General features: G+C 50.1%; 1 protein-coding gene across 1 annotated transcript in view; it reads right to left on the bottom strand.

Annotated features, from left to right (window-relative positions):
* rps6kal (ribosomal protein S6 kinase a, like) overlaps nucleotides 1-24,730 on the bottom strand; it is a 68,777-nt gene that overhangs the window by 7,739 nt on the left and 36,308 nt on the right. The window contains exons 12-17 of the mRNA XM_031797687.1: nucleotides 23,966-24,068; nucleotides 23,679-23,803; nucleotides 21,664-21,786; nucleotides 6,889-6,978; nucleotides 1,962-2,120; nucleotides 1,228-1,389 (exon numbers count right to left, since the gene is read on the bottom strand). Of these exons, the coding sequence (XP_031653547.1) occupies nucleotides 1,228-1,389; nucleotides 1,962-2,120; nucleotides 6,889-6,978; nucleotides 21,664-21,786; nucleotides 23,679-23,803; nucleotides 23,966-24,068 (762 nt within the window). The remainder of the gene's footprint in view (nucleotides 1-1,227; nucleotides 1,390-1,961; nucleotides 2,121-6,888; nucleotides 6,979-21,663; nucleotides 21,787-23,678; nucleotides 23,804-23,965; nucleotides 24,069-24,730) is intronic.

The following is a 24,730-nucleotide window of genomic DNA, read 5'->3' as shown; positions in this document are numbered from 1 at the left end:
TAACACCCTAACTTTCCAACTACACCCTTCCTAAACACCAACTTTACCCTTCCCTACCCTCCAACGTTACCCTTCCCAACACTCCAACGTTACCCTTCCAAACCCTCCAACGTTACCCTTCCAAACCCTCCAACGTTACCCTTCCAAACCCTCCAACGTTACCCTTCCAAACCCTCCAACGTTACCCTTCCAAACCCTCCAACGTTACCCTTCCAAACCCTCCAACGTTACCCTTCCAAACCCTCCAACGTTACCCTTCCAAACCCTCCAACGTTACCCTTCCAAACCCTCCAACGTTACCCTTCCAAACCCTCCAACGTTACCCTTCCAAACCCTCCATCCTTACCCTTCCAAACCCTCCAACCTTACCCTTCCAAACCCTCCAACCTTACCCTTCCAAACCCTCCAACGTTACCCTTCCAAACCCTCCAACGTTACCCTTCCAAACCCTCCAACGTTACCCTTCCAAACCCTCCACCGTTACCCTTCCAAACCCTCCACCGTTATCCTTCCAAACCCTCCACCTTTACCCTCCCAAACCCTAACTTTACCCATCTAACATGACCCTTCCCAACCCTCAAACGTGACTCTTCCCAACCCTCAAACGTGACTCTTCCCAACCCTCAAACGTCACCCTTCCCAACCCTCCAACGTCACCCTTCCCAACCCTCCAACGTCACCCTTCCCAACCCTCAAACGTGACCCTTTCCAACCCTCAAACGTGACCCCTCCCAACGTCACCCTTCCCAACCCTCCAACGTCACCCTTCCCAACCCTCCAATGTCACCCTTCCCAACCCTTCCCAACCCTCCAATGTCACCCTTCCCAACCCTAACTTCACCCTTCCCAACCCTAACTTCACCCTTCCCAACCCTAACTTCACCCTTCCCAACCCTAACTTCACCCTTCCCAACCCTAACTTCACCCTTCCCAACCCTAACTTCACCCTTCCCAACCCTAACTTCACCCTTCCCAACCCTAACTTCACCCTTCCCAACCCTAACTTCACCCTTCCCAACCCTAACTTCACCCTTCCTAACCCTAACTTCACCAATCTAACTTAACCCTTTAACCCTAACCCTCTATCTTGACCCTTCCTAACCCACCAACTTTATCCGTCCTAACCCTACAACGTTATCCTTCCTAACCCTACAGCTTCATCCTTCCTAAACCTCTAACCTTCCCAACACACTGCTTTCTCTCTCTCTTCCTCCTCCTGTCTCTCACCTCTGGAGCAACAAAGTTAGCTGTGTAACATGGTGTTAGTAGCAGTCCGTTTCCTCCTCTCAGCTGCTTGGAGAAACCAAAATCACAGATCCTGATAGAATCAGGATTCCCACTGTCGTCCATATAGAGGATGTTACTGGGCTTTAAGTCCCTATGGACAACCTAGAGGAAAGAGGGAGAGGAAAGAGATGAAGGAGAGACGGGGGAAGAGGAGAGAGAGGGAAGAGGAGAGAGAGCGAGGAGAGAGCGGGAGGATGGAGGGGAGAGAGAGGGAAGAGGAGGGAAGAGAGGAAGAGGAGCGAGAGAGAGAGAGAGAGAGGGAAGAGGAGTGAGCAGAGAGGGAAGAGGAGCGAGCATGAAGAGGAGCAAGTGAGAGCGAGGAGGAGCGAGCGAGAGGGAAGAGGAGCGAGCGAGAGCAAGAGGGAAGAGGAGCGAGCGAGAGGGAAGAGAAGTGAGAGAGAGAGAGGGGGAAGAGGAGCGAGAGGGGAAGGAGAGAGAGGGAGGCGAGAGAGAGAGAAGAAACAGGAAAGAGGATGATAGAGGGAGGAGGGGTGGGAGGGAGGAGGAAGGATAGGAGGTAGAGAGGAAGAGAGGACAAAAGGGAGGAGTGAGAGAGATATGTTAGATAAAAGTTTGAAAAAAAAACACCCACACCCAAGGTGGGTCAGTCTTACGCCAGTCTACAGTGTGTTACACGTGTGTAGATGTTTCTTCATACTGTGTCTCAGTCTTACCCCTTGACAGTGCAGGTAGTGGACAGTCTTGGTAATAGTGTAGAGAACAGAGCTTGCTTCTCTCTCTGAGAAGAACTTCTGTCTGAGGATCTTATCCAGTAACTCTCCTCCCTTCATCAGTTCTGTTACCACATACACATACCTGCCCTCATCATACACCTAACACACACACACACACACACACACACACACACACACACACGTTAATACACTGAGCTGTCAGTACAAACAGAATACATACAGACAGAGACCCAACTTAGGGGTACGGTAACAGCTTAGGGGTACGGTAACAGTTTAGGGGTACGGTCAAGAATGCAGAGTTCCTCTCAGCCTATGCTGCTCTTCAGTCCCTAGACCTTTTGGCCCTGACGGAGATATGATCACCCCAGAGAACACTACTACTCCAGCTGCTCCCTCTTCATCTGACTATATTTCTCTCATAGTCTGAGATCATCTGGTCATCACGGTGGTGGCTACTCAATTCTCCTAAGTGGAGATGTTCTCTTTTCTCACCTGTCCATCTCATTTGAATTCCATGATATCACTGTCTGCTGTCCACTCAAGCTTAACATTGTTGTCATCTATCGCCCACCAGGTGCCCTTGGAGAGTTCCTCAATGAGCTTGACACCTTGGAGAGTTCCTCAATGAGCTTGACACCTTGGAGAGTTCCTCAATCAGCTAGACACCTTGGAGAGTTCCTCAATCAGCTTGACACCTTGGAGAGTTCCTCAATGAGCTTGACACCTTGGAGAGTTCCTCAATCAGCTTGACACCTTGGAGAGTTCCTCAATGAGCTTGACACTTTGGAGAGTTCCTCAATCAGCTAGACACCTTGGAGAGTTCCTCAATCAGCTAGACACCTTGGAGAGTTCGTCAATGAGCTAGACACCTTGGAGAGTTCCTCAATCAGCTTGACACCTTGGAGAGTTCCTCAATGAGCTTGACACCTTGGAGAGTTCCTCAATGAGCTAGACACCTTGGAGAGTTCCTCAATGAGCTAGACACCTTGGAGAGTTCCTCAATGAGCTTGACACCTTGGAGAGTTCCTCAATGAGCTAGACACCTTGGAGAGTTCCTCAATCAGCTTGACACCTTGGAGAGTTCCTCAATGAGCTTGACACCTTGGAGAGTTCCTCAATCAGCTTGACACCTTGGAGAGTTCCTCAATCAGCTTGACACCTTGGAGAGTTCCTCAATGAGCTTGACACCTTGGAGAGTTCCTCAATCAGCTTGACACCTTGGAGATTTCCTCAATCAGCTTGACACCTTGGAGAGTTCCTCAATCAGCTTGACACCTTGGAGAGTTCCTCAATCAGCTTGACACCTTGGAGAGTTCCTCAATCAGCTTGACACCTTGGAGAGTTCCTCAATCAGCTTGACACCTTGGAGAGTTCCTCAATGAGCTTGACACCTTGGAGAGTTCCTCAATCAGCTTGACACCTTGGAGAGTTCCTCAATGAGCTTGACACCTTGGAGAGTTCCTCAATCAGCTTGACACCTTGGAGAGTTCCTCAATGAGCTTGACACCTTGGAGAGTTCCTCAATGAGCTTGACACCTTGGAGAGTTCCTCAATGAGCTAGACACCTTGGAGATTTCCTCAATCAGCTTGACACCTTGGAGAGTTCCTCAATCAGCTTGACACCTTGGAGAGTTCCTCAATGAGCTTGACACCTTGGAGAGTTCCTCAATGAGCTTGACACCTTGGAGAGTTCCTCAATCAGCTTGACACCTTGGAGAGTTCCTCAATGAGCTTGACACCTTGGAGAGTTCCTCAATGAGCTTGACACCTTGGAGAGTTCCTCAATGAGCTAGACACCTTGGAGATTTCCTCAATCAGCTTGACACCTTGGAGAGTTCCTCAATCAGCTTGACACCTTGGAGAGTTCCTCAATCAGCTTGACACCTTGGAGAGTTCCTCAATCAGCTTGACACCTTGGAGAGTTCCTCAATGAGCTTGACACCTTGGAGAGTTCCTCAATGAGCTTGACACCTTGGAGAGTTCCTCAATGAGCTTGACACCTTGATAAGTTCATTTCCTGCTGATGGCTCACCGCTCTTCGTACTTGGTGACTTCAACCTCCCGACATCTGCCTTTGATTTATTTATTTCCCCTCCTTACCTCTCTTGACTTCACCCTTTCCCAGTCCCCTCCAACTCACAAGTGAGCAATACACTTGACCTCATCTTTACTAGAGGCTGTTCTCCTACTAATCTCACTGTAACCCCCTCCAGGTCTCTGTTCTCCTACTAATCTCACTGTGACACCCCTTCAGGTCTCTGTTCTCCTACTAATCTCACTGTGACCCTCCTCCAGGTCTCTGTTCTCCTACTAATCTCACTGTAACCCCCTCCAGGTCTCTGTTCTCCTACTAATCTCACTGTGACCCTCCTCCAGGTCTCTGTTCTCCTACTAATCTCACTGTAACCCCCTCCAGGTCTCTGTTCTCCTACTAATCTCACTGCACCCCCTTCCAGGTCTCTGTTCTCCTACTAATCTCACTGCAACCCTCCTCCAGGTCTGCAACCCCCCTATTGAATCCACTGGTCTCACTTAGAAAGAACTACCCGACAACCTGCCCCCTCTCTCTCCAGATAACATCTTGTGACTAGTGAGGTCTGTCTGCCTGACAACCTGCCCCATCTCTCTCCAGATATCTCTGCCTGGCCGGTTCCCCTCTTTCCACTGGGATTCTCTGCCTCTAACCCTATTACAGGGGCTGAGTCACTGGCTTACTAGGGCTCTTTCATACCATCCCTAGGAGGGGTGCGTCACTTGAGTGGGTTGAGTCGCTGATGTGATCTTCCTGTCTGGGTTGTGCCGTGGCGGAGATCTTTGTGGGCTATACTCGGCCTTGTCTCAGGATGGTAAATTGGTGGTTGATATCCCTCTATTGGTGTGGGGGCTGTGCTTTGGCAAAGTGGGTGGGGTTATATCCTTCCTGTTTGGCACTGTCTGGGGGTGTCATTGGATGGGGCCACAGTGTCTCCTGACTCCTCCTGTCTCAGCCTCCAGTATTTATGCTGCAGTAGTTTATGTGTCGGGGGGCTAGGGTCAGTTTGTTATATCTGGAGTACTTCTCCTGTCCTATCCGGTGTCCTGTATGAATTTAAGTATGCTCTCTCTAATTCTTTCTTTCTCTCTCTCTCGGAGGACCTGAGCCCTAGGACCATGCCTCAGGACTACCTGACATGATGACTCCTTGCTGTCCCCAGTCCACCTGGCTGTGCTGCTGCTCCAGTTTCAACTGTTCATTTATGAACATTTGAACATCTTGGCCACGTTCTGTTATAATCTCCACCCGGCACAGCCAGAAGAGGACTGGCCACCCCACATAGCCTGGTTCCTCTCTAGGTTTCCTAGAGGTAAGGTAACTTGTTACCTTTCTCTCTGTCCTTGGTGATAGCTACTTGTTACCAGTCTCTCTGTCCTTGGTGATAGCTACTTGTTACCAGTCTCTCTGTCCTTGGTGATAGCTACTTGTTACCCTTCTCTCTGTCCTTGGTGATAGCTACTTGTTACCAGTCTCTCTGTCCTTGGTGATAGCTACTTGTTACCAGTCTCTCTGTCCTTGGTGATAGCTACTTGTTACCAGTCTCTCTGACCTTGGTGATAGCTACTTGTTACCGGTCTCTCTGTCCTTGGTGATTGCTACTTGTTACCTTCCTCTCTGTCCTTGGTGATAGCTACTTGTTACCAGTCTCTCTGTCCTTGGTCATAGCTACTTGTTACCAGTCTCTCTGTCCTTGGTGATAGCTACTTGTTACCAGTCGCTCTGACCTTGGTGATAGCTACTTGTTACCTTTCTCTCTGTCCTTGGTGATAGCTACTTGTTACCAGTCTCTCTGACCTTGGTGATAGCTACTTGTTACCACTCTCTCTGTCCTTGGTGACAGCTACTTGTTACCAGTCTCTCTGACCTTGGTGACAGCTACTTGTTACCAGTCTCTCTGTCCTTGGTGATAGCTACTTGTTACCAGTCTCTCTGACCTTGGTGATAGCTACTTGTTACCGGTCTCTCTGTCCTTGGTGATTGCTACTTGTTACCTTCCTCTCTGTCCTTGGTGATAGCTACTTGTTACCAGTCTCTCTGTCCTTGGTGATAGCTACTTGTTACCAGTCTCTCTGTCCTTGGTGATAGCTACTTGTTACCAGTCGCTCTGACCTTGGTGATAGCTACTTGTTACCTTTCTCTCTGTCCTTGGTGATAGCTACTTGTTACCAGTCTCTCTGTCCTTGGTGATAGCTACTAGTTACCAGTCTCTCTGACCTTGGTGATAGCTACTTGTTACCACTCTCTCTGTCCTTGGTGATAGCTACTTGTTACCAGTCTCTCTGTCCTTGGTGATAGCTACTTGTTACCAGTCTCTCTGACCTTGGTGATAGCTACTTGTTACCAGTCTCTCTGTCCTTGGTGATAGCTACTAGTTACCAGTCTCTCTGTCCTTGGTGATAGCTACTTGTTACCCTTCTCTCTGTCCTTGGTGATAGCTACTTGTTACCAGTCTCTCTGTCCTTGGTGATAGCTACTTGTTACCAGTCTCTCTGACCTTGGTGACAGCTACTTGTTACCAGTCTCTCTGTCCTTGGTGATAGCTACTTGTTACCAGTCTCTCTGTCCTTGGTGATAGCTACTTGTTACCAGTCTCTCTGTCCTTGGTGATAGCTACTTGTTACCAGTCTCTCTGTCCTTGGTGACAGCTACTTGTTACCAGTCTCTCTGTCCTTGGTGACTGTGATATGTGGGTGTCCCACCTACACTTACATTTGTCCTTTAGCAGACACTCTTAACCAGAGCAACTTACAGTAGTGAGGGGATCCATTTCCACACGGGACCTAGCCATTCTAAGGTGAATGCACTAACTAGAAGTCGCTCTAAATAAGAGCATCTGCTAAATCACTCAAATGTAAATGTAACAGTACTTACATCTTTGAGTGTGATGATGTTGGGGTGTTGTGCGTATCTCATCAGAATCTCAATCTCCTCCGATGGATCCCTCTTACCCTTATCTATTATCTAGAAAGACAGACATTCAGGTGAGTATCTAGTTAGAACAGGTTTAGTTGGATACTTTGACTTGACTTTGCTTACATAATTTTTTACACCCTTTTTCTCCCTCATCACTGCAACTCCCTGGAGAGGTGAAGGTCGAGTCATGCATCCTCCGAAACATTACCCCAAACCATGTTCCTTAACATCCACCCGCTTAACCCGGAAGCCAGCTGCACCAATGTGTCGGTTGAAACACTATTAAACTGACAACCGAAGTCAGCCTGCAGGTGCCCGGCATGCCACAAGGCGGCGCTAGAGCGCGGTGAGCCATGTAAAGCCCCCCCGACCGAACCCTCCCCTAACCCAGACAACGATGGGCCAATTGTGCTCCACCATATGTTGACCGCCGGTTGTGACAGCCTGGGATCAAACCAGGGTCTGTGGTGACACCTTAAGCACTGCGGTGCAGTGCAGTGCCTTAGACTGCTGCGACACTCGGGGGGCCCTTAAGTTAATCTTTCTATATGAACTGTGTAGAGTGCTCAATCTTCCCGGAAACTGATCGGCATTTTGAACTATGGTGCAGCATCACAGTAGCCAGATATTCAATTAATTTCAAATCAAACTTTGTCACATGCTCCGAATACAACAAGTGACCTTACCATGAAATGCTTACTTACAAGCCCTTAACCAACAGTGCAGTACAAGAAGAGTTAAGAAAATATTTACCAAATAAACTAAAGTAAAAAATTATAAAAAGTAACACAATAAAATAACAATTACGAGGCTATATACAGGGTGTAGCGAGTCAGTGTGCGGGGGTACAGGTTAGTTGAGGTAATGTTTACATGTAGGTGGGGGTGAAGTGGCTATGCATATAAAATAAACAGCGAGTAGCAGCAGTGTACAAAAGGGAAGGGGGTCAATGTAAATAGTCCAGCAGCCAGTTTATTAATTGTTCAGCAGCCTGATGGCTTGGGGGTAGAAGCTGTTCAGCAGTCTGATGGCTTGGGGGGTAGAAGCTGTTCAGCAGCCTGATGGCTTGGGGGGTAGAAGCTGTTCAGCAGCCTGATGGCTTGGGGGGTAGAAGCTGTTCAGCAGCCTGATGGCTTGGGGGTAGAAGCTGTTCAGCAGCCTGATGGCTTGGGGTAGAAGCTGTTCAGCAGTCTGATGGCTTGGGGGTAGAAGCTGTTCATCAGTCTGATGGCTTGGGGGTAGAAGCTGTTCAGCAGTCTGATGGCTTGGGGGTAGAAGCTGTTCAGCAGTCTGATGGCTTGGGGGTAGAAGCTGTTCAGCAGTCTGATGGATTGGGGTAGAAGCTGTTCAGCAGTCTGATGGCTTGGGGGTAGAAGCTGTTCAGCAGTCTGATGGCTTGGGGGTAGAAGCTGTTCAGCAGCCTGATGGCTGGGGGGTAGAAGCTGTTCAGCAGTCTGATGGCTTGGGGGTAGAAGCTGTTCAGCAGTCTGATGGCTTGGGGGTAGAAGCTGTTCAGCAGTCTGATGGCTTGGGGTAGAAGCTGTTCAGCAGTCTGATGGCTTGGGGGTAGAAGCTGTTCAGCAGTCTGATGGCTTGGGGGTAGAAGCTGTTCAGCAGTCTGATGGCTGGGGGGTAGAAGCTGTTCAGCAGTCGTATGGCTTGGGGGTAGAAGCTGTTCAGCAGCCTGATGGCTTGGGGTAGAAGCTGTTCAGCAGCCTGATGGCTTGGGGGTAGAAGCTGTTCAGCAGCCTGATGGCTTGGGGTAGAAGCTGTTCAGCAGCTGATGGCTTGGGGTAGAAGCTGTTCAGCAGCCTGATGGATTGGGGGTAGAAGCTGTTCAGCAGTCTGATGGCTTGGGGGTAGAAGCTGTTCAGCAGTCTGATGGCTTGGGGGTAGAAGCTGTTCAGCAGTCTGATGGCTTGGGGGTAGAAGCTGTTCAGCAGTCGTATGGCTTGGGGGTAGTAGCTGTTCAGCAGTCTGATGGCTTGGGGGTAGAAGCTGTTCAGCAGTCTGATGGCTTGGGGGTAGAAGCTGTTCAGCAGTCTGATGGCTTGGGGGTAGAAGCTGTTCAGCAGTCTGATGGCTTGGGGGTAGAAGCTGTTCAGCAGTCTGATGGCTTGGGGGTAGAAGCTGTTCAGCAGCCTGATGGCTTGGGGGGTAGAAGCTGTTCAGCAGCCTGATGGCTTGGGGGGTAGAAGCTGTTCAGCAGCCTGATGGCTTGGGGGTAGAAGCTGTTCAGCAGCCTGATGCTTGGGGGTAGAAGCTGTTCAATCAGTCTGATGGCTTGGGGTAGAAGCTGTTCAGCAGTCTGATGGCTTGGGGGTAGAAGCTGTCAGCAGTCTGATGGCTTGGGGGTAGAAGCTGTTCAGGCAGTCTGATGGATTGGGGGTAGAAGCTGTTCAGCAGTCTGATGGCTTGGGGGTAGAAGCTGTTCAGCAGTCTGATGGCTTGGGGGTAGAAGCTGTTCAGCAGCCTGATGGCTGGGGGGTAGAAGCTGTTCAGCAGTCTGATGGCTTGGGGGTAGAAGCTGTTCAGCAGTCTGATGGCTTGGGGGTAGAAGCTGTTCAGCAGTCTGATGGCTTGGGGGTAGAAGCTGTTCAGCAGTCTGGGGGTAGAAGCTGTTCAGCAGTCTGATGGCTTGGGGTAGAAGCTGTTCAGCAGTCTGATGGCTTGGGGGTAGAAGCTGTTCAGCAGTCTGATGGCTGGGGGGTAGAAGCTGTTCAGCAGTCGTATGGCTTGGGGGTAGAAGCTGTTCAGCAGCCTGATGGCTTGGGGGTAGAAGCTGTTCAGCAGCCTGATGGCTTGGGGGTAGAAGCTGTTCAGCAGCCTGATGGCTTGGGGGTAGAAGCTGTTCAGCAGCCTGATGGCTTGGGGGTAGAAGCTGTTCAGCAGCCTGATGGATTGGGGGTAGAAGCTGTTCAGCAGTCTGATGGCTTGGGGGTAGAAGCTGTTCAGCAGTCTGATGGCTTGGGGGTAGAAGCTGTTCAGCAGTCTGATGGCTTGGGGGTAGAAGCTGTTCAGCAGTCGTATGGCTGGGGGTAGTAGCTGTTCAGCAGTCTGATGGCTTGGGGGTAGAAGCTGTTCAGCAGTCTGATGGCTTGGGGGTAGAAGCTGTTCAGCAGTCTGATGGCTTGGGGGTAGAAGCTGTTCAGCAGTCTGATGGCTTGGGGGTAGAAGCTGTTCAGCAGTCTGATGGCTTGGGGGTAGAAGCTGTTCAGCAGCCTGATGGCTTGGGGGTAGAAGCTGTTCAGCAGTCCTGATGGCTTGGGTTTAGAAGCTGTTCAGCAGTCTGATGGCTTGGGGGTAGAAGCTGTTCAGCAGCCTGATGGCTTGGGGGTAGAAGCTGTTCAGCAGCCTGATGATTGGGGGTAGAAGCTGTTCAGCAGCCTGATGGCTTGGGGGGTAGAAGCTGTTCAGCAGCCTGATGGATTGGGGGTAGAAGCTGTTCAGCAGCCTGATGGCTTGGGGGTAGAAGCTGTTCAGCAGTCTGATGGCTTGGGGGTAGAAGCTGTTCAGCAGTCTGATGGCTTGGGGGTAGAAGCTGTTCAGCAGTCTGATGGCTTGGGGGTAGAAGCTGTTCAGCAGCCTGATGGATTGGGGGTAGAAGCTGTTCAGCAGCCTGATGGCTTGGGGGTAGAAGCTGTTCAGCAGTCTGATGGCTTGGGGGTAGAAGCTGTTCAGCAGTCTGATGGCTTGGGGGTAGAAGCTGTTCAGCAGTCTGATGGCTTGGGGGGTAGAAGCTGTTCAGCAGCCTGATGGCTTGGGGGTAGAAGCTGTTCATCAGTCTGATGGCTTGGGGGTAGAAGCTGTTCATCAGTCTGATGGCTTGGGGGTAGAAGCTGTTCAGCAGTCTGATGGCTGGGGGGTAGAAGCTGTTCAGCAGTCGTATGGCTTGGGGGTAGAAGCTGTTCAGCAGCCTGATGGCTTGGGGGTAGAAGCTGTTCAGCAGCCTGATGGCTTGGGGGTAGAAGCTGTTCAGCAGCCTGATGGCTTGGGGGTAGAAGCTGTTCAGCAGCCTGATGGCTTGGGGGTAGAAGCTGTTCAGCAGCCTGATGGATTGGGGGTAGAAGCTGTTCAGCAGTCTGATGGCTTGGGGGTAGAAGCTGTTCAGCAGTCTGATGGCTTGGGGGTAGAAGCTGTTCAGCAGTCTGATGGCTTGGGGGTAGAAGCTGTTCAGCAGTCGTATGGCTTGGGGGTAGTAGCTGTTCAGCAGTCTGATGGCTTGGGGGTAGAAAGCTGTTCAGCAGTCTGATGGCTTGGGGGTAGAAGCTGTTCAGCAGTCTGATGGCTTGGGGGTAGAAGCTGTTCAGCAGTCTGATGGCTTGGGGGTAGAAGCTGTTCAGCAGTCTGATGGCTTGGGGGTAGAAGCTGTTCAGCAGCCTGATGGCTTGGGGGTAGAAGCTGTTCAGCAGTCTGATGGCTTGGGTTTAGAAGCTGTTCAGCAGTCTGATGGCTTGGGGGTAGAAGCTGTTCAGCAGCCTGATGGCTTGGGGGTAGAAGCTGTTCAGGCAGCCTGATGGATTGGGGGTAGAAGCTGTTCAGCAGCCTGATGGCTTGGGGGTAGAAGCTGTTCAGCAGCCTGATGGATTGGGGGTAGAAGCTGTTCAGCAGCCTGATGGCTTGGGGGTAGAAGCTGTTCAGCAGTCTGATGGCTTGGGGGTAGAAGCTGTTCAGCAGTCTGATGGCTTGGGGGTAGAAGCTGTTCAGCAGTCTGATGGCTTGGGGGTAGAAGCTGTTCAGCAGCCTGATGGATTGGGGGTAGAAGCTGTTCAGCAGCCTGATGGCTTGGGGGTAGAAGCTGTTCAGCAGTCTGATGGCTTGGGGGTAGAAGCTGTTCAGCAGTCTGATGGCTTGGGGGTAGAAGCTGTTCAGCAGTCTGATGGCTTGGGGGGTAGAAGCTGTTCAGCAGCCTGATGGCTTGGGGGTAGAAGCTGTTCAGCCTGATGGCTTGGGGGTAGAAGCTGTTCATCAGTCTGATGGCTTGGGGGTAGAAGCTGTTCATCAGTCTGATGGCTTGGGGGTAGAAGCTGTTCAGCAGCCTGATGGCTTGGGGGTAGAAGCTGTTCAGCAGCCTGATGGCTTGGGGGTAGAAGCTGTTCATCAGTCTGATGGCTTGGGGGTAGAAGCTGTTCATCAGTCTGATGGCTTGGGGGTAGAAGCTGTTCATCAGTCTGATGGCTTGGGGGTAGAAGCTGTTCATCAGTCTGATGGCTTGGGGGTAGAAGCTGTTCATCAGTCTGATGGCTTGGGGGTAGAAGCTGTTCATCAGTCTGATGGCTTGGGGGTAGAAGCTGTTCATCAGTCTGATGGCTTGGGGGTAGAAGCTGTTCATCAGTCTGATGGCTTTGGGGGTAGAAGCTGTTCAGCAGCCTGATGGCTTGGGGGTAGAAGCTGTTCAGCAGTCTGATGGCTTGGGGGTAGAAGCTGTTCATCAGTCTGATGGCTTGGGGGTAGAAGCTGTTCATCAGTCTGATGGCTTGGGGGTAGAAGCTGTTCAGCAGCCTGATGGCTTGGGGGTAGAAAGCTGTTCAGCAGTCTGATGGCTTGGGGGTAGAAGCTGTTCATCAGCCTGATGGCTTGGGGGTAGAAGCTGTTCAGCAGCCTGATGGCTTGGGGGTAGAAGCTGTTCAGCAGCCTGATGGCTTGGGGGTAGAAGCTGTTCAGCAGCCTGATGGCTTGGGGGTAGAAGCTGTTCAGCAGTCTGATGCTTGGGGGTAGAAGCTGTTCAGCAGTCTGATGGTTTGGGGGTAGAAGCTGTTCAGCAGCCTGATGGATTGGGGGTAGAAGCTGTTCAGCAGTCTGATGGCTTGGGGGTAGAAGCTGTTCAGCAGTCTGATGGCTTGGGGGTAGAAGCTGTTCAGCAGTCTGATGGCTTGGGGGTAGTAGCTGTTCAGCAGTCTGATGGTTGGGGGTAGAAGCTGTTCAGCAGCCTGATGGATTGGGGGTAGAAGCTGTTCAGCAGTCTGATGGCTTGGGGGTAGAAGCTGTTCATCAGTCTGATGGCTTGGGGTAGAAGCTGTTCAGCAGTCTGATGGCTTGGGGGTAGAAGCTGTTCAGCAGCCTGATGGCTTGGGGGTAGAAGCTGTTCAGCAGTCTGATGGCTTGGGGGTAGAAGCTGTTCAGCAGCCTGATGGCTTGGGGGTAGAAGCTGTTCAGCAGCCTGATGGCTTGGGGGTAGAAGCTGTTCAGCAGTCTGATGGCTTGGGGGTAGAAGCTGTTCAGCAGCCTGATGGCTTGGGGGTAGAAGCTGTTCAGCAGTCTGATGGCTTGGGGGTAGAAGCTGTTCAGCAGTCTGATGGCTTGGGGGTAGAAGCTGTTCAGCAGTCTGATGGCTTGGGGGTAGAAGCTGTTCAGCAGTCTGATGGTTTGGGGGTAGAAGCTGTTCAGCAGTCTGATGGCTTGGGGGTAGAAGCTGTTCAGCATTCTGATGGCTTGGGGGTAGAAGCTGTTCAGCAGTCTGATGGCTTGGGGGTAGAAGCTGTTCAGCAGCCTGATGGCTTGGGGGTAGAAGCTGTTCAGCAGTCTGATGGCTTGGGGGTAGAAGCTGTTCAGCAGTCTGATGGTTTGGGGTAGAAGCTGTTCAGCAGCCTGATGGCTTGGGGGTAGAAGCTGTTCAGCAGCCTGATGGCTTGGGGGTAGAAGCTGTTCAGCAGCCTGATGCTTGGGGGTAGAAGCTGTTCATCAGTCTGATGGCTTGGGGGTAGAAGCTGTTCAGCAGTCTGATGGCTTGGGGGTAGAAGCTGTTCATCAGTCTGATGGCTTGGGGGTAGAAGCTGTTCAGCAGCCTGATGGTTTGGGGGTAGAAGCTGTTCAGCAGCCTGATGGCTTGGGGGTAGAAGCTGTTCAGCAGTCTGATGGCTTGGGGGTAGAAGCTGTTCAGCAGTCTGATGGCTTGGGGGTAGAAGCTGTTCAGCAGCCTGATGGCTTGGGGGTAGTAGCTGTTCAGCAGTCTGATGGCTTGGGTTTAGAAGCTGTTCAGCAGTCTGATGGCTTGGGGGTAGTAGCTGTTCATCAGTCTGATGGCTTGGGGGTAGAAGCTGTTCAGCAGTCTGATGGCTTGGGTTTAGAAGCTGTTCAGCAGCCTGATGGCTTGGGGGTAGTAGCTGTTCAGCAGCCTGATGGCTTGGGGGTAGAAGCTGTTCATCAGTCTGATGGCTTGGGGGTAGAAGCTGTTCAGCAGTCTGATGGCTTGGGGGTAGAAGCTGTTCAGCAGCCTGATGGCTTGGGGGTAGAAGCTGTTCAGCAGTCTAATGGCTTGGGTTTAGAAGCTGTTCAGCAGTCTGATGGCTTGGGGGGTAGAAGCTGTTCAGCAGCCTGATGGCTTGGGGGTAGAAGCTGTTCAGCAGCCTGATGGCTTGGGGGTAGAAGCTGTTCAGCAGTCTGATGGATTGGGGGTAGAAGCTGTTCAGCAGTCTGATGGCTTGGGGGTAGAAGCTGTTCATCAGTCTGATGGCTTGGGGGTAGAAGCTGTTCATCAGTCTGATGGCTTGGGGGTAGAAGCTGTTCATCAGTCTGATGGCTTGGGGGTAGAAGCTGTTCAGCAGTCTGATGGCTTGGGGGTAGAAGCTGTTCAGCAGCCTGATGGCTTGGGGGTAAGAAGCTGTTCAGCAGCCTGATGGCTTGGGGGTAGAAGCTGTTCAGCAGCCTGATGGCTTGGGGGTAGAAGCTGTTCAGCAGCCTGATGGCTTGGGGGTAGAAGCTGTTCAGCAGCCTGATGGCTTGGGGGTAGAAGCTGTTCAGCATTCTAATGGCTTGGGGGTAGAAGCTGTTCAGCAGTCTGATGGCTTGGGGGTAGAAGCTGTTCAGCAGCCTGATGGCTTGGGGGTAGAAGCTGTTCAGCAGCCTGATGGCTTGGGGGTAGAAGCTGTTCAGCAGCCTGATGGCTTGGGGGTAGAAGCTGTTCAGCAGTCTGATGGCTTGGGTTTAGAAGCTGTTCAGCAGCCTGATGGCTTGGGGGTAGAAGCTGTTCAGCAGTCTGATGGCTTGGGGGTAGAAGCTGTTCAGCAGTCTGATGGCTTGGGGGTAGAAGCTGTTCAGCAGTCTGATGGCTTGGGGGTAGAAGCTGTTCAGCAGCCTGATGGCTTGGGTTTAGAAGCTGTTCAGCAGCCTGATGGCTTGGGGGTAGAAGCTGTTCAGCAGTCTGATGGCTTGGGGGTAGAAGCTGTTCAGCAGCCTGATGGCTTGGGTTTAGAAGCTGTTCAGCAGCCTGATGGCTTGGGGGTAGAAGCTGTTCAGCAGCCTGATGGCTTGGGGGTAGAAGCTGTTCAGCAGCCTGATGGCTTGGGTTTAGAAGCTGTTCAGCAGCCTGATGGCTTGGGGGTAGAAGCTGTTCAGCAGCCTGATGGCTTGGGGTAGAAGCTGTTCAGCAGCCTGATGGCTTGGGTTTAGAAGCTGTTCAGCATTCTGATGGCTTGGGGGTAGAAGCTGTTCAGCATTCTAATGGCTTGGGGGTAGAAGCTGTTCAGCAGCCTGATGGCTTGGGGGTAGAAGCTGTTCAGCAGCCTGATGGCTTGGGGGTAGAAGCTGTTCAGCATTCTAATGGATTGGGGGTAGAAGCTGTTCAGCAGCCTGATGGCTTGGGGGTAGAAGCTGTTCAGCATTCTAATGGATTGGGGGTAGTAGCTGTTCAGCAGCCTGATGGCTTGGGGGTAGAAGCTGTTCAGCAGCCTGATGGCTTGGGGGTAGAAGCTGTTCAGCAGTCTGATGGCTTGGGGGTAGAAGCTGTTCAGCAGCCTGATGGCTTGGGGGTAGAAGCTGTTCAGCAGCCTGATGGCTTGGGGGTAGAAGCTGTTTCAGCAGCCTGATGGCTTGGGTTTAGAAGCTGTTCAGCATTCTGATGGCTTGGGGGTAGAAGCTGTTCAGCATTCTAATGGCTTGGGGGTAGAAGCTGTTCAGCAGCCTGATGGCTTGGGGGTAGAAGCTGTTCAGCAGCCTGATGGCTTGGGGGTAGAAGCTGTTCAGCATTCTAATGGATTGGGGGTAGAAGCTGTTCAGCAGCCTGATGGCTTGGGGGTAGAAGCTGTTCAGCATTCTAATGGATTGGGGGTAGAAGCTGTTCAGCAGCCTGATGGCTTGGGGGTAGAAGCTGTTCAGCATTCTAATGGATTGGGGGTAGAAGCTGTTCAGCATTCTAATGGATTGGGGGTAGAAGCTGTTCAGCAGCCTGATGGCTTGGGGGTAGAAGCTGTTCAGCAGTCTGATGGCTTGGGGGTAGAAGCTGTTCAGCAGCCTGATGGCTTGGGGGTAGAAGCTGTTCAGCAGCCTGATGGCTTGGGGGTAGAAGCTGTTCAGCAGCCTGATGGCTTGGGTTTAGAAGCTGTTCAGCATTCTGATGGCTTGGGGGTAGAAGCTGTTCAGCATTCTAATGGCTTGGGGGTAGAAGCTGTTCAGCAGCCTGATGGCTTGGGGGTAGTAGCTGTTCATCAGTCTGATGGCTTGGGGGTAGAAGCTGTTCAGCAGTCTGATGGCTTGGGTTTAGAAGCTGTTCAGCAGCCTGATGGCTTGGGGGTAGTAGCTGTTCAGCAGCCTGATGGCTTGGGGGTAGAAGCTGTTCATCAGTCTGATGGCTTGGGGGTAGAAGCTGTTCAGCAGTCTGATGGCTTGGGGGTAGAAGCTGTTCAGCAGCCTGATGGCTTGGGGGTAGAAGCTGTTCAGCAGTCTAATGGCTTGGGTTTAGAAGCTGTTCAGCAGTCTGATGGCTTGGGGGTAGAAGCTGTTCAGCAGCCTGATGGCTTGGGGGTAGAAGCTGTTCAGCAGCCTGATGGCTTGGGGGTAGAAGCTGTTCAGCAGTCTGATGGATTGGGGGTAGAAGCTGTTCAGCAGTCTGATGGCTTGGGGGTAGAAGCTGTTCATCAGTCTGATGGCTTGGGGGTAGAAGCTGTTCATCAGTCTGATGGCTTGGGGGTAGAAGCTGTTCATCAGTCTGATGGCTTGGGGGTAGAAGCTGTTCAGCAGTCTGATGGCTTGGGGGTAGAAGCTGTTCAGCAGTCTGATGGCTTGGGGGTAGAAGCTGTTCAGCAGCCTGATGGCTTGGGGGTAGAAGCTGTTCAGCAGCCTGATGGCTTGGGGGTAGAAGCTGTTCAGCAGCCTGATGGCTTGGGGGTAGAAGCTGTTCAGCAGCCTGATGGCTTGGGGGGGGGGTAGAAGCTGTTCAGCATTCTAATGGCTTGGGGGTAGAAGCTGTTCAGCAGCCTGATGGCTTGGGGGTAGAAGCTGTTCAGCAGCCTGATGGCTTGGGGGTAGAAGCTGTTCAGCAGCCTGATGGCTTGGGGGTAGAAGCTGTTCAGCAGCCTGATGGCTTGGGGGTAGAAGCTGTTCAGCAGCCTGATGGCTTGGGGGTAGAAGCTGTTCAGCAGCCTGATGGCTTGGGGGTAGAAGCTGTTCAGCAGTCTGATGGCTTGGGTTTAGAAGCTGTTCAGCAGCCTGATGGCTTGGGGGTAGAAGCTGTTCAGCAGTCTGATGGCTTGGGGGTAGAAGCTGTTCAGCAGTCTGATGGCTTGGGGGTAGAAGCTGTTCAGCAGTCTGATGGCTTGGGGGTAGAAGCTGTTCAGCAGCCTGATGCTTGGGTTTAGAAGCTGTTCAGCAGCCTGATGGCTTGGGGGTAGAAGCTGTTCAGCAGTCTGATGGCTTGGGGGTAGAAGCTGTTCAGCAGCCTGATGGCTTGGGTTTAGAAGCTGTTCAGCAGCCTGATGGCTTGGGGGTAGAAGCTGTTCAGCAGCCTGATGGCTTGGGGGTAGAAGCTGTTCAGCAGCCTGATGGCTTGGGTTTAGAAGCTGTTCAGCAGCCTGATGGCTTGGGGGTAGAAGCTGTTCAGCAGCCTGATGGCTTGGGGGTAGAAGCTGTTCAGCAGCCTGATGGCTTGGGTTTAGAAGCTGTTCAGCATTCTGATGGCTTGGGGGTAGAAGCTGTTCAGCATTCTAATGGCTTGGGGGTAGAAGCTGTTCAGCAGCCTGATGGCTTGGGGGTAGAAGCTGTTCAGCAGCCTGATGGCTTGGGGGTAGAAGCTGTTCAGCATTCTAATGGATTTGGGGTAGAAGCTGTTCAGCAGCCTGATGGCTTGGGGGTAGAAGCTGTTCAGCATTCTAATGGATTGGGGGTAGTAGCTGTTCAGCAGCCTGATGCTTGGGGGTAGAAGCTGTTCAGCAGCCTGATGGCTTGGGGGTAGAAGCTGTTCAGCAGTCTGATGGCTTGGGGGTAGAAGCTGTTCAGCAGCCTGATGGCTTGGGGGTAGAAGCTGTTCAGCAGCCTGATGGCTTGGGGGTAGAAGCTGTTCAGCAGCCTGATGGCTTGGGTTTAGAAGCTGTTCAGCATTCTGATGGCTTGGGGGTAGAAGCTGTTCAGCATTCTAATGGCTTGGGGGTAGAAGCTGTTCAGCAGCCTGATGGCTTGGGGGTAGAAGCTGTTCAGCAGCCTGATGGCTTGGGGGTAGAAGCTGTTCAGCATTCTAATGGATTGGGGGTAGAAGCTGTTCAGCAGCCTGATGGCTTGGGGGTAGAAGCTGTTCAGCATTCTAATGGATTGGGGGTAGAAGCTGTTCAGCAGCCTGATGGCTTGGGGGTAGAAGCTGTTCAGCATTCTAATGGATTGGGGGTAGAAGCTGTTCAGCAGCCTGATGGCTTGGGGGTAGAAGCTGTTCAGCATTCTAATGGATTGGGGGGTAGAAGCTGTTCAGCATTCTAATGGATTGGGGGTAGAAGCTGTTCAGCAGCCTGATGGCTTGGGGGTAGAAGCTGTTCAGCAGTCTGATGGCTTGGGGGTAGAAGCTGTTCAGCAGCCTGATGGCTTGGGGGTAGAAGCTGTTCAGCAGCCTGATGGCTTGGGGGTAGAAGCTGTTCAGCAGCCTGATGGCTTGGGTTTAGAAGCTGTTCAGCATTCTGATGGCTTGGGGGTAGAAGCTGTTCAGCATTCTAATGGCTTGGGGGTAGAAGCTGTTCAGCAGCCTGATGGCTTGGGGGTAGAAGCTGTTCAGCAGCCTGATGGCTTGGGGGTAGAAGCTGTTCAGCATTCTAATGGATTGGGGGTAGAAGCTGTTCAGCAGCCTGATGGCTTGGGGGTAGAAGCTGTTCAGCATTCTAATGGATTGGGGGTAGAAGCTGTTCAGCAGCCTGATGGCTTGGGGGTAGAAGCTGTTCAGCATTCTAATGGATTGGGGGTAGAAGCTGTTCAGCAGCCTGATGGCTTGGGGGTAGAAGCTGTTCAGCATTCTAATGGATTGGGGGTAGAAGCTGTTCAGCATTCTAATGGATTGGGGGTAGAAGCTGTTCAGCAGCCTGATGGCTTGGGGGTAGAAGCTGTTCAGCATTCTAATGGATTGGGGGTAGAAGCTGTTCAGCATTCGGATGGCTTGGGGGTAGAAGCTGTTCAGCATTCTAATGGCTTGGGTTTAGAAGCTTTTCAGCATTCTAATGGCTTGGGTTTAGAAGCTGTTCAGCATTCTAATGGCTTGGGTTTAGAAGCTGTTCAGCATTCTAATGGCTTGGGTTTAGAAGCTGTTCAGCATTCTAATGGCTTGGGTTTAGAAGCTGTTCAGCATTCTAATGGCTTGGGTTTAGAAGCTGTTCAGCATTCTAATGGCTTGGGTTTAGAAGCTGTTCAGCATTCTAATGGCTTGGGTTTAGAAGCTGTTCAGCATTCTAATGGCTTGGGTTTAGAAGCTGTTCAGCAGACTAAAGGTTTGGGTAAAGGTTTAGTAAAACACTTGTAATCAGAGATGTAATATATCCTTCTATGAAAGTAACATCACTATAATGAATAATGGATGTACAGAGAATATGGATTAGTTAGTAGTATTAACATGTCAGTGTGTAAACAACACTCCCATCCATATGGATTAGATAGTAGTGTTAACATGTAAGTGTGTAAAAAACACTCCCACCAATATGGATTAGATAGTAGTGTTAACATGTCAGTGTGTAAACAACACTCCCATCCATATGGATTAGATAGTAGTGTTAACATAACATCAGTGTGTAAACAACACTCCCACCAATATGGATTAGATAGTAGTGTTAACATAACATCAGTGTGTAAACAACACTCCCATCCATATGGATTAGATAGTAGTGTCAACATGTCAGTGTGTAAACAACACTCCCACCAATATGGATTAGATAGTAGTGTTAACATGTCAGTGTGTAAACAACACTCCCATCCATATGGATTAGATAGCAGTGTTAACATGTCAGTGTGTAAACAACACTCCCGTCCATATGGATTAGATAGTAGTGTTAACATAACATCAGTGTGTAAAAAACACTCCCTGTTACGTTCCCCAGTTTATGTGTTGTAGTATGTGTTTGTGCATGTGTTTATTTCAAGAAATGGCTTCCTGAAATCCCTCAAGCAGCTGATTGGTCGACTCCAGGGCTAATTGGAGAGCTGACCCTGCCCCCTCGTCAAGACACAGCTGTCTCCAATTACCCATTCCTTCTGAAGCTATATAAAGCCAGTGTTCTGTTCAGGAGGGAGGTCTTTTTGGAGGGAGATTTTGCTGGGAGGTCATTGCTGAGAGAGATTTTGCTAGAGGGAGAGATTTTCTGGGAGGTCATTGCAGAGATTTTGCTAGAGAGATTTGTTAGAGATTTGGAGGTAGGGATTGCTGAGAGAGATTTTGCTAGAGGTTGATTTTGCTGGGAGTTCATTGCTGGGAAGTTGGTATGTTTTGTGAGTTTGTTGCTCAGATGGAGCTTATTTGATGTCCTTTGTTTCTTAGTTTGTGAAATTGTTTAATATTCTGTTTTATTTGTTCCCAGGGGGAAAGGGGAAGGCACCTTGGGAGTGTTTAGGCAAGAGGCCCGCGGGCATACATATACCCGTAGTATATTCCTTGTCTAGGCACACTAGGTAAGACCTGGGCGGACCACCCCCCTGTATTTTGGTTAGGGCACCAGGTGGTGCTAAATTAGGTAAGTAGTGGGTAGGCAGGTAAGATAGGAGAGGGGGGGGGGCTTTGAGGTTTACTTTCTTTGCTTTGGTTCCATCCAGCCCCTTTTCCCCATATTACCGTGTAAAGGAATAAAGTCCTTGTAAACGGTACCACATTCTGCCTGTTGTCATCCTTACTTGCACCTACAGTCCATACCTTTTTCACTTCACGGAGAGTTAAGTTGTAGCAGGGTGTTGCGTTCCCTCTTCATAGAGGCGTGCGTGACACTCCCACCAATATGGATTAGATAGTAGTGTTAACATAACATCAGTGTGTAAACAACACTACTATCTAATCCATATGGATGGGAGTGTTAACATCAGTGTGTAGGTAACTAATGATATGGACTACACTGTGAAGGTCACAACAGACACTGATAGTTACCTATATTAATGTGTATTATGATGTTACCTGTATGATGTGACCTTCACAGCGTAGTCCATAAGACACTCTGATAGTTACCTATATTAATGTGTATTATGATGTGACCTTCACAGCGTAGTCCATAAGACACTCTGATAGTTACCTATATTAATGTGTATTATGATGTGACCTTCACAGCGTAGTCCATAAGACACTCTGATAGTTACCTATATTAATGTGTATTATGATGTGACCTTCACAGTGTAGTCCATAAGACACTCTGATAGTTACCTATATTAATGTGTATTATGATGTGACCTTCACAGCGTAGTCCATAAGACACTCTGATAGTTACCTATATTAATGTGTATTATGATGTGACCTTCACAGCGTAGTCCATAAGACACTCTGATAGTTACCTATATTAATGTGTATTATGATGTTACCTTCACAGCGTAGTCCATAACAGACACTCTGTGTACACAGCGTTTACAAATAGAATACGATCCAACTCCAATATCCTCCTGAAGCTCATACAGGTCTGAGAACTGGGCTGATCCACCATGCATCTAGACGGAGAGAGAGAGAGGGGGGGGAGACAGAGACAGACACAGAGAGAGAGGGGGGGAGAGAGAGAGAGGGGGGAGACAGAGACAGAGAGAGACACAGAGAGAGAGAGACAGAGAGAGACAGAGAGAGACATTGGAAATAATTTTTAAAAACTGAGCAAACTAGAATGCTATTGGGCCCTAAACAGAGAGTACACAGTGGCAGAATACCTGACCACTGTGACTGACCCAAACTTAAGGAAAACTTTGACTATGTACAGACTCAGTGAGCATAGCCTTGCTATTGAGAAAGGCAGCCGTAGGCCGACCTTGCTCTCAAGAGCAGACGGGCTATGTGCACATTGCCCACAAAAGGAGGTGGAAACTGAGCTGCACTTCCTGCCAACTTCCTGCCTAACATCCTTCCTAACCTCCTGCCAGAGACACATATTTCCCTCAGATTACACAGACCCACAAAGAATTCGAAAACAAAACCATTTTTGATAAACTCTCATATCTATTGTGTGAAATACCACAGTGTGCCATCACAGCAGCAAGAGTTGTGACCTGTTGCCACAAGAAAAGGCAACCTGTGAAGAACAAAAACCATTGTAAATACAACCCATATTTATGCTTATTTATTTTCCTTTTTGTAATTTAAACATTTGTACATTAAATGACATTTGAAATGTCTTTATTCTTTTATGAGGATAATGTTTACTATAAATTTGCATTGTTTATTTAACTTTTGTTTATTAACTATTTCACTTGATTTGGCAATGTTAACATACGTTTCCCATGCCAATAAAGCCCTTAAATTGAATAGAAAATTTGAGAGAGACAGAGAGCAAAAGAGAGATAGCAAGAGACCGAGGGAGACCCAGAGAGACCAAGAGGGAGACCCAGAGGGACCGAGAGAGACCGAGAGGGAGTCCCAGAGGGACCGAGAGGGAGAACCAGAGGGACCGAGAGGGAGCCGAGAGGGAGATCCAGAGGCCGAGAGGGAGGCCCAGAGAGACCGAGAGGGAGACCCAGAGAGACCGAGAGGGAGACCGAGAGGGAGACCCAGAGGCCAAGAGGGAGACCCAGAGAGGCCGAGAGGGAGACCCAGAGAGGCCGAGAGGGAGACCCAGAGAGGCCGAGAGGGAGACCCAGAGAGGCCGAGAGGGAGACCCAGAGAGGCCGAGAGGGAGACCCAGAGAGGCCGAGACCCAGAGAGAGACCCAGAGAGACCGAGAGGGAGACCCAGAGAGACCAAGAGGGAGACCCAGAGAGACCGAGACCCAGAGAGACCGAGAGGGATACCCAGAGACAGAGAGGGAGACCCAGAGAGACAAGTTACCTAATATAGAACAATGGGTACCTACACTGGACCAATATCATGTCAAATGAGGTAGTTATCCTCTACGGGATCGGCACATTTGGGCAGTCTTGATACAACATTTTGAACAGAAATGCAATGGTTCATTGAATCAGTCTAAAACTTTGCACATACACTGCTGCCAACTAGTGGACAAAATCTAAATTGCATCTAATTATGGCCTTAATTGCATTTCAAAGATGGGACCAAAAATACATTTAAAAAGTTTTTTTCTTTCTTTTACCAGATCAAATGTGTTATATTCTCCTACATTAATTTTGCATTTCCACAAACTTCAAAGTGTTTTCCGATCCTTTGCTTCAGGTCCTGAGCTACAGGCAGTTTGGATTTGGGTATGTCTTAAATGAAGTAGTCAGTAGTTTAGTGTTAGCACACTGTTTGGGAAAAACAACCAGGATGCACTTTTACACTCCATTCCCCAGGTGGCAGCACCAACAGAGTCAAGGGCTGTGAGAGAGCAAAATCATTTAAACATTCAAGCGTATGAACATGTACTAAAGCAGTGGGGAACTGTGTGTGTGTGTATGTGTACCTGTACTATAGGTAGGATGCTGAGTAGAGGAGAGCCCTTCTTGTCATCCAGAGAGGCTGGAGCCACGAAGCTGAACCCTTTAAACAGCTGATGGGCATTGGCACTGGGAGGAATACCTGGGGAGTCTACACACACCCAGACAACAAACCACGCACCCACACACACACCCAGACAACCAACCAACCACCCACACACACACCCAGACAACCACGCATCCACATGGGATGTGTGTTAGCAATAGAAGGAACACCTGGAGAATCTAGACTGTGACCCTAACCCTCATGTACCTTTGGGTGTTTTAGCGGTGAACTCTGGGTCGAAGCAGAACGTGTCATCAGGCTTCCCTGCTGCTGGTTTGAATGGAGGCTGGAGCTCTGTCCTGTATAGCTTCTATGGAGGGAGGGAGGGTTAAGCTGAGATATTAATATTTAGTTTCCGTTCCAGGTCATAATGAACAGTGTAGAGACAGAAAGAGACAGAGAGAGAGAGAGAGAGACATTCCCAGTGGGTCAGAAGTTTACATACACTCAATTAGTATTTGGTAGCATTGCCTTTAAATGGTTTAACTTGGGTCAAATAATTTTGGTAGCCTTCCAGAAGCTTCCCACAATAAGTTGGGTGAATTCTGGCCCATTCCTCCTGACAGAGCTGGTGTACCTGAGCCAGATTTGTAGGCCTCCTTGCTTGCACACGCTTTTTCACTTCTGCCCACAAATTTTCTATAGGATTGAGGTCAGGGCTTTGTGATGGCCACTCCAATACCTTGTCTTTGTTGTCCTTAAGCCACTTTGCCACAACTTTGGAAGTTTTGTGACCAAGCTTTAACTTCCTGACCGATGTCTTGAGATGTTGCTTCAATATAGCCACATAACTTTCCTACCTCATGATGCTATTATATCTATTTTGTGAAGTGCACCAGACCCTCCTGCAGCAAAGCCACCCACAACATGATGCTGACACCCCTGTGCTTCACGGTTGGGATGGTGTTCTTTGGCTTGCAAGCCTCCCCTTTTTTCCTCCAAACATAACGATGGTCATTATGACCAAACAGT

This window comes from Oncorhynchus kisutch, linkage group LG19 (assembly GCF_002021735.2).
Source record: "Oncorhynchus kisutch isolate 150728-3 linkage group LG19, Okis_V2, whole genome shotgun sequence".
NCBI classification, from domain to species: domain Eukaryota; kingdom Metazoa; phylum Chordata; class Actinopteri; order Salmoniformes; family Salmonidae; genus Oncorhynchus; species Oncorhynchus kisutch.
Note: the sequence above shows the minus strand (reverse complement) of the source record. Positions and strands in the feature narration are given on the sequence as shown.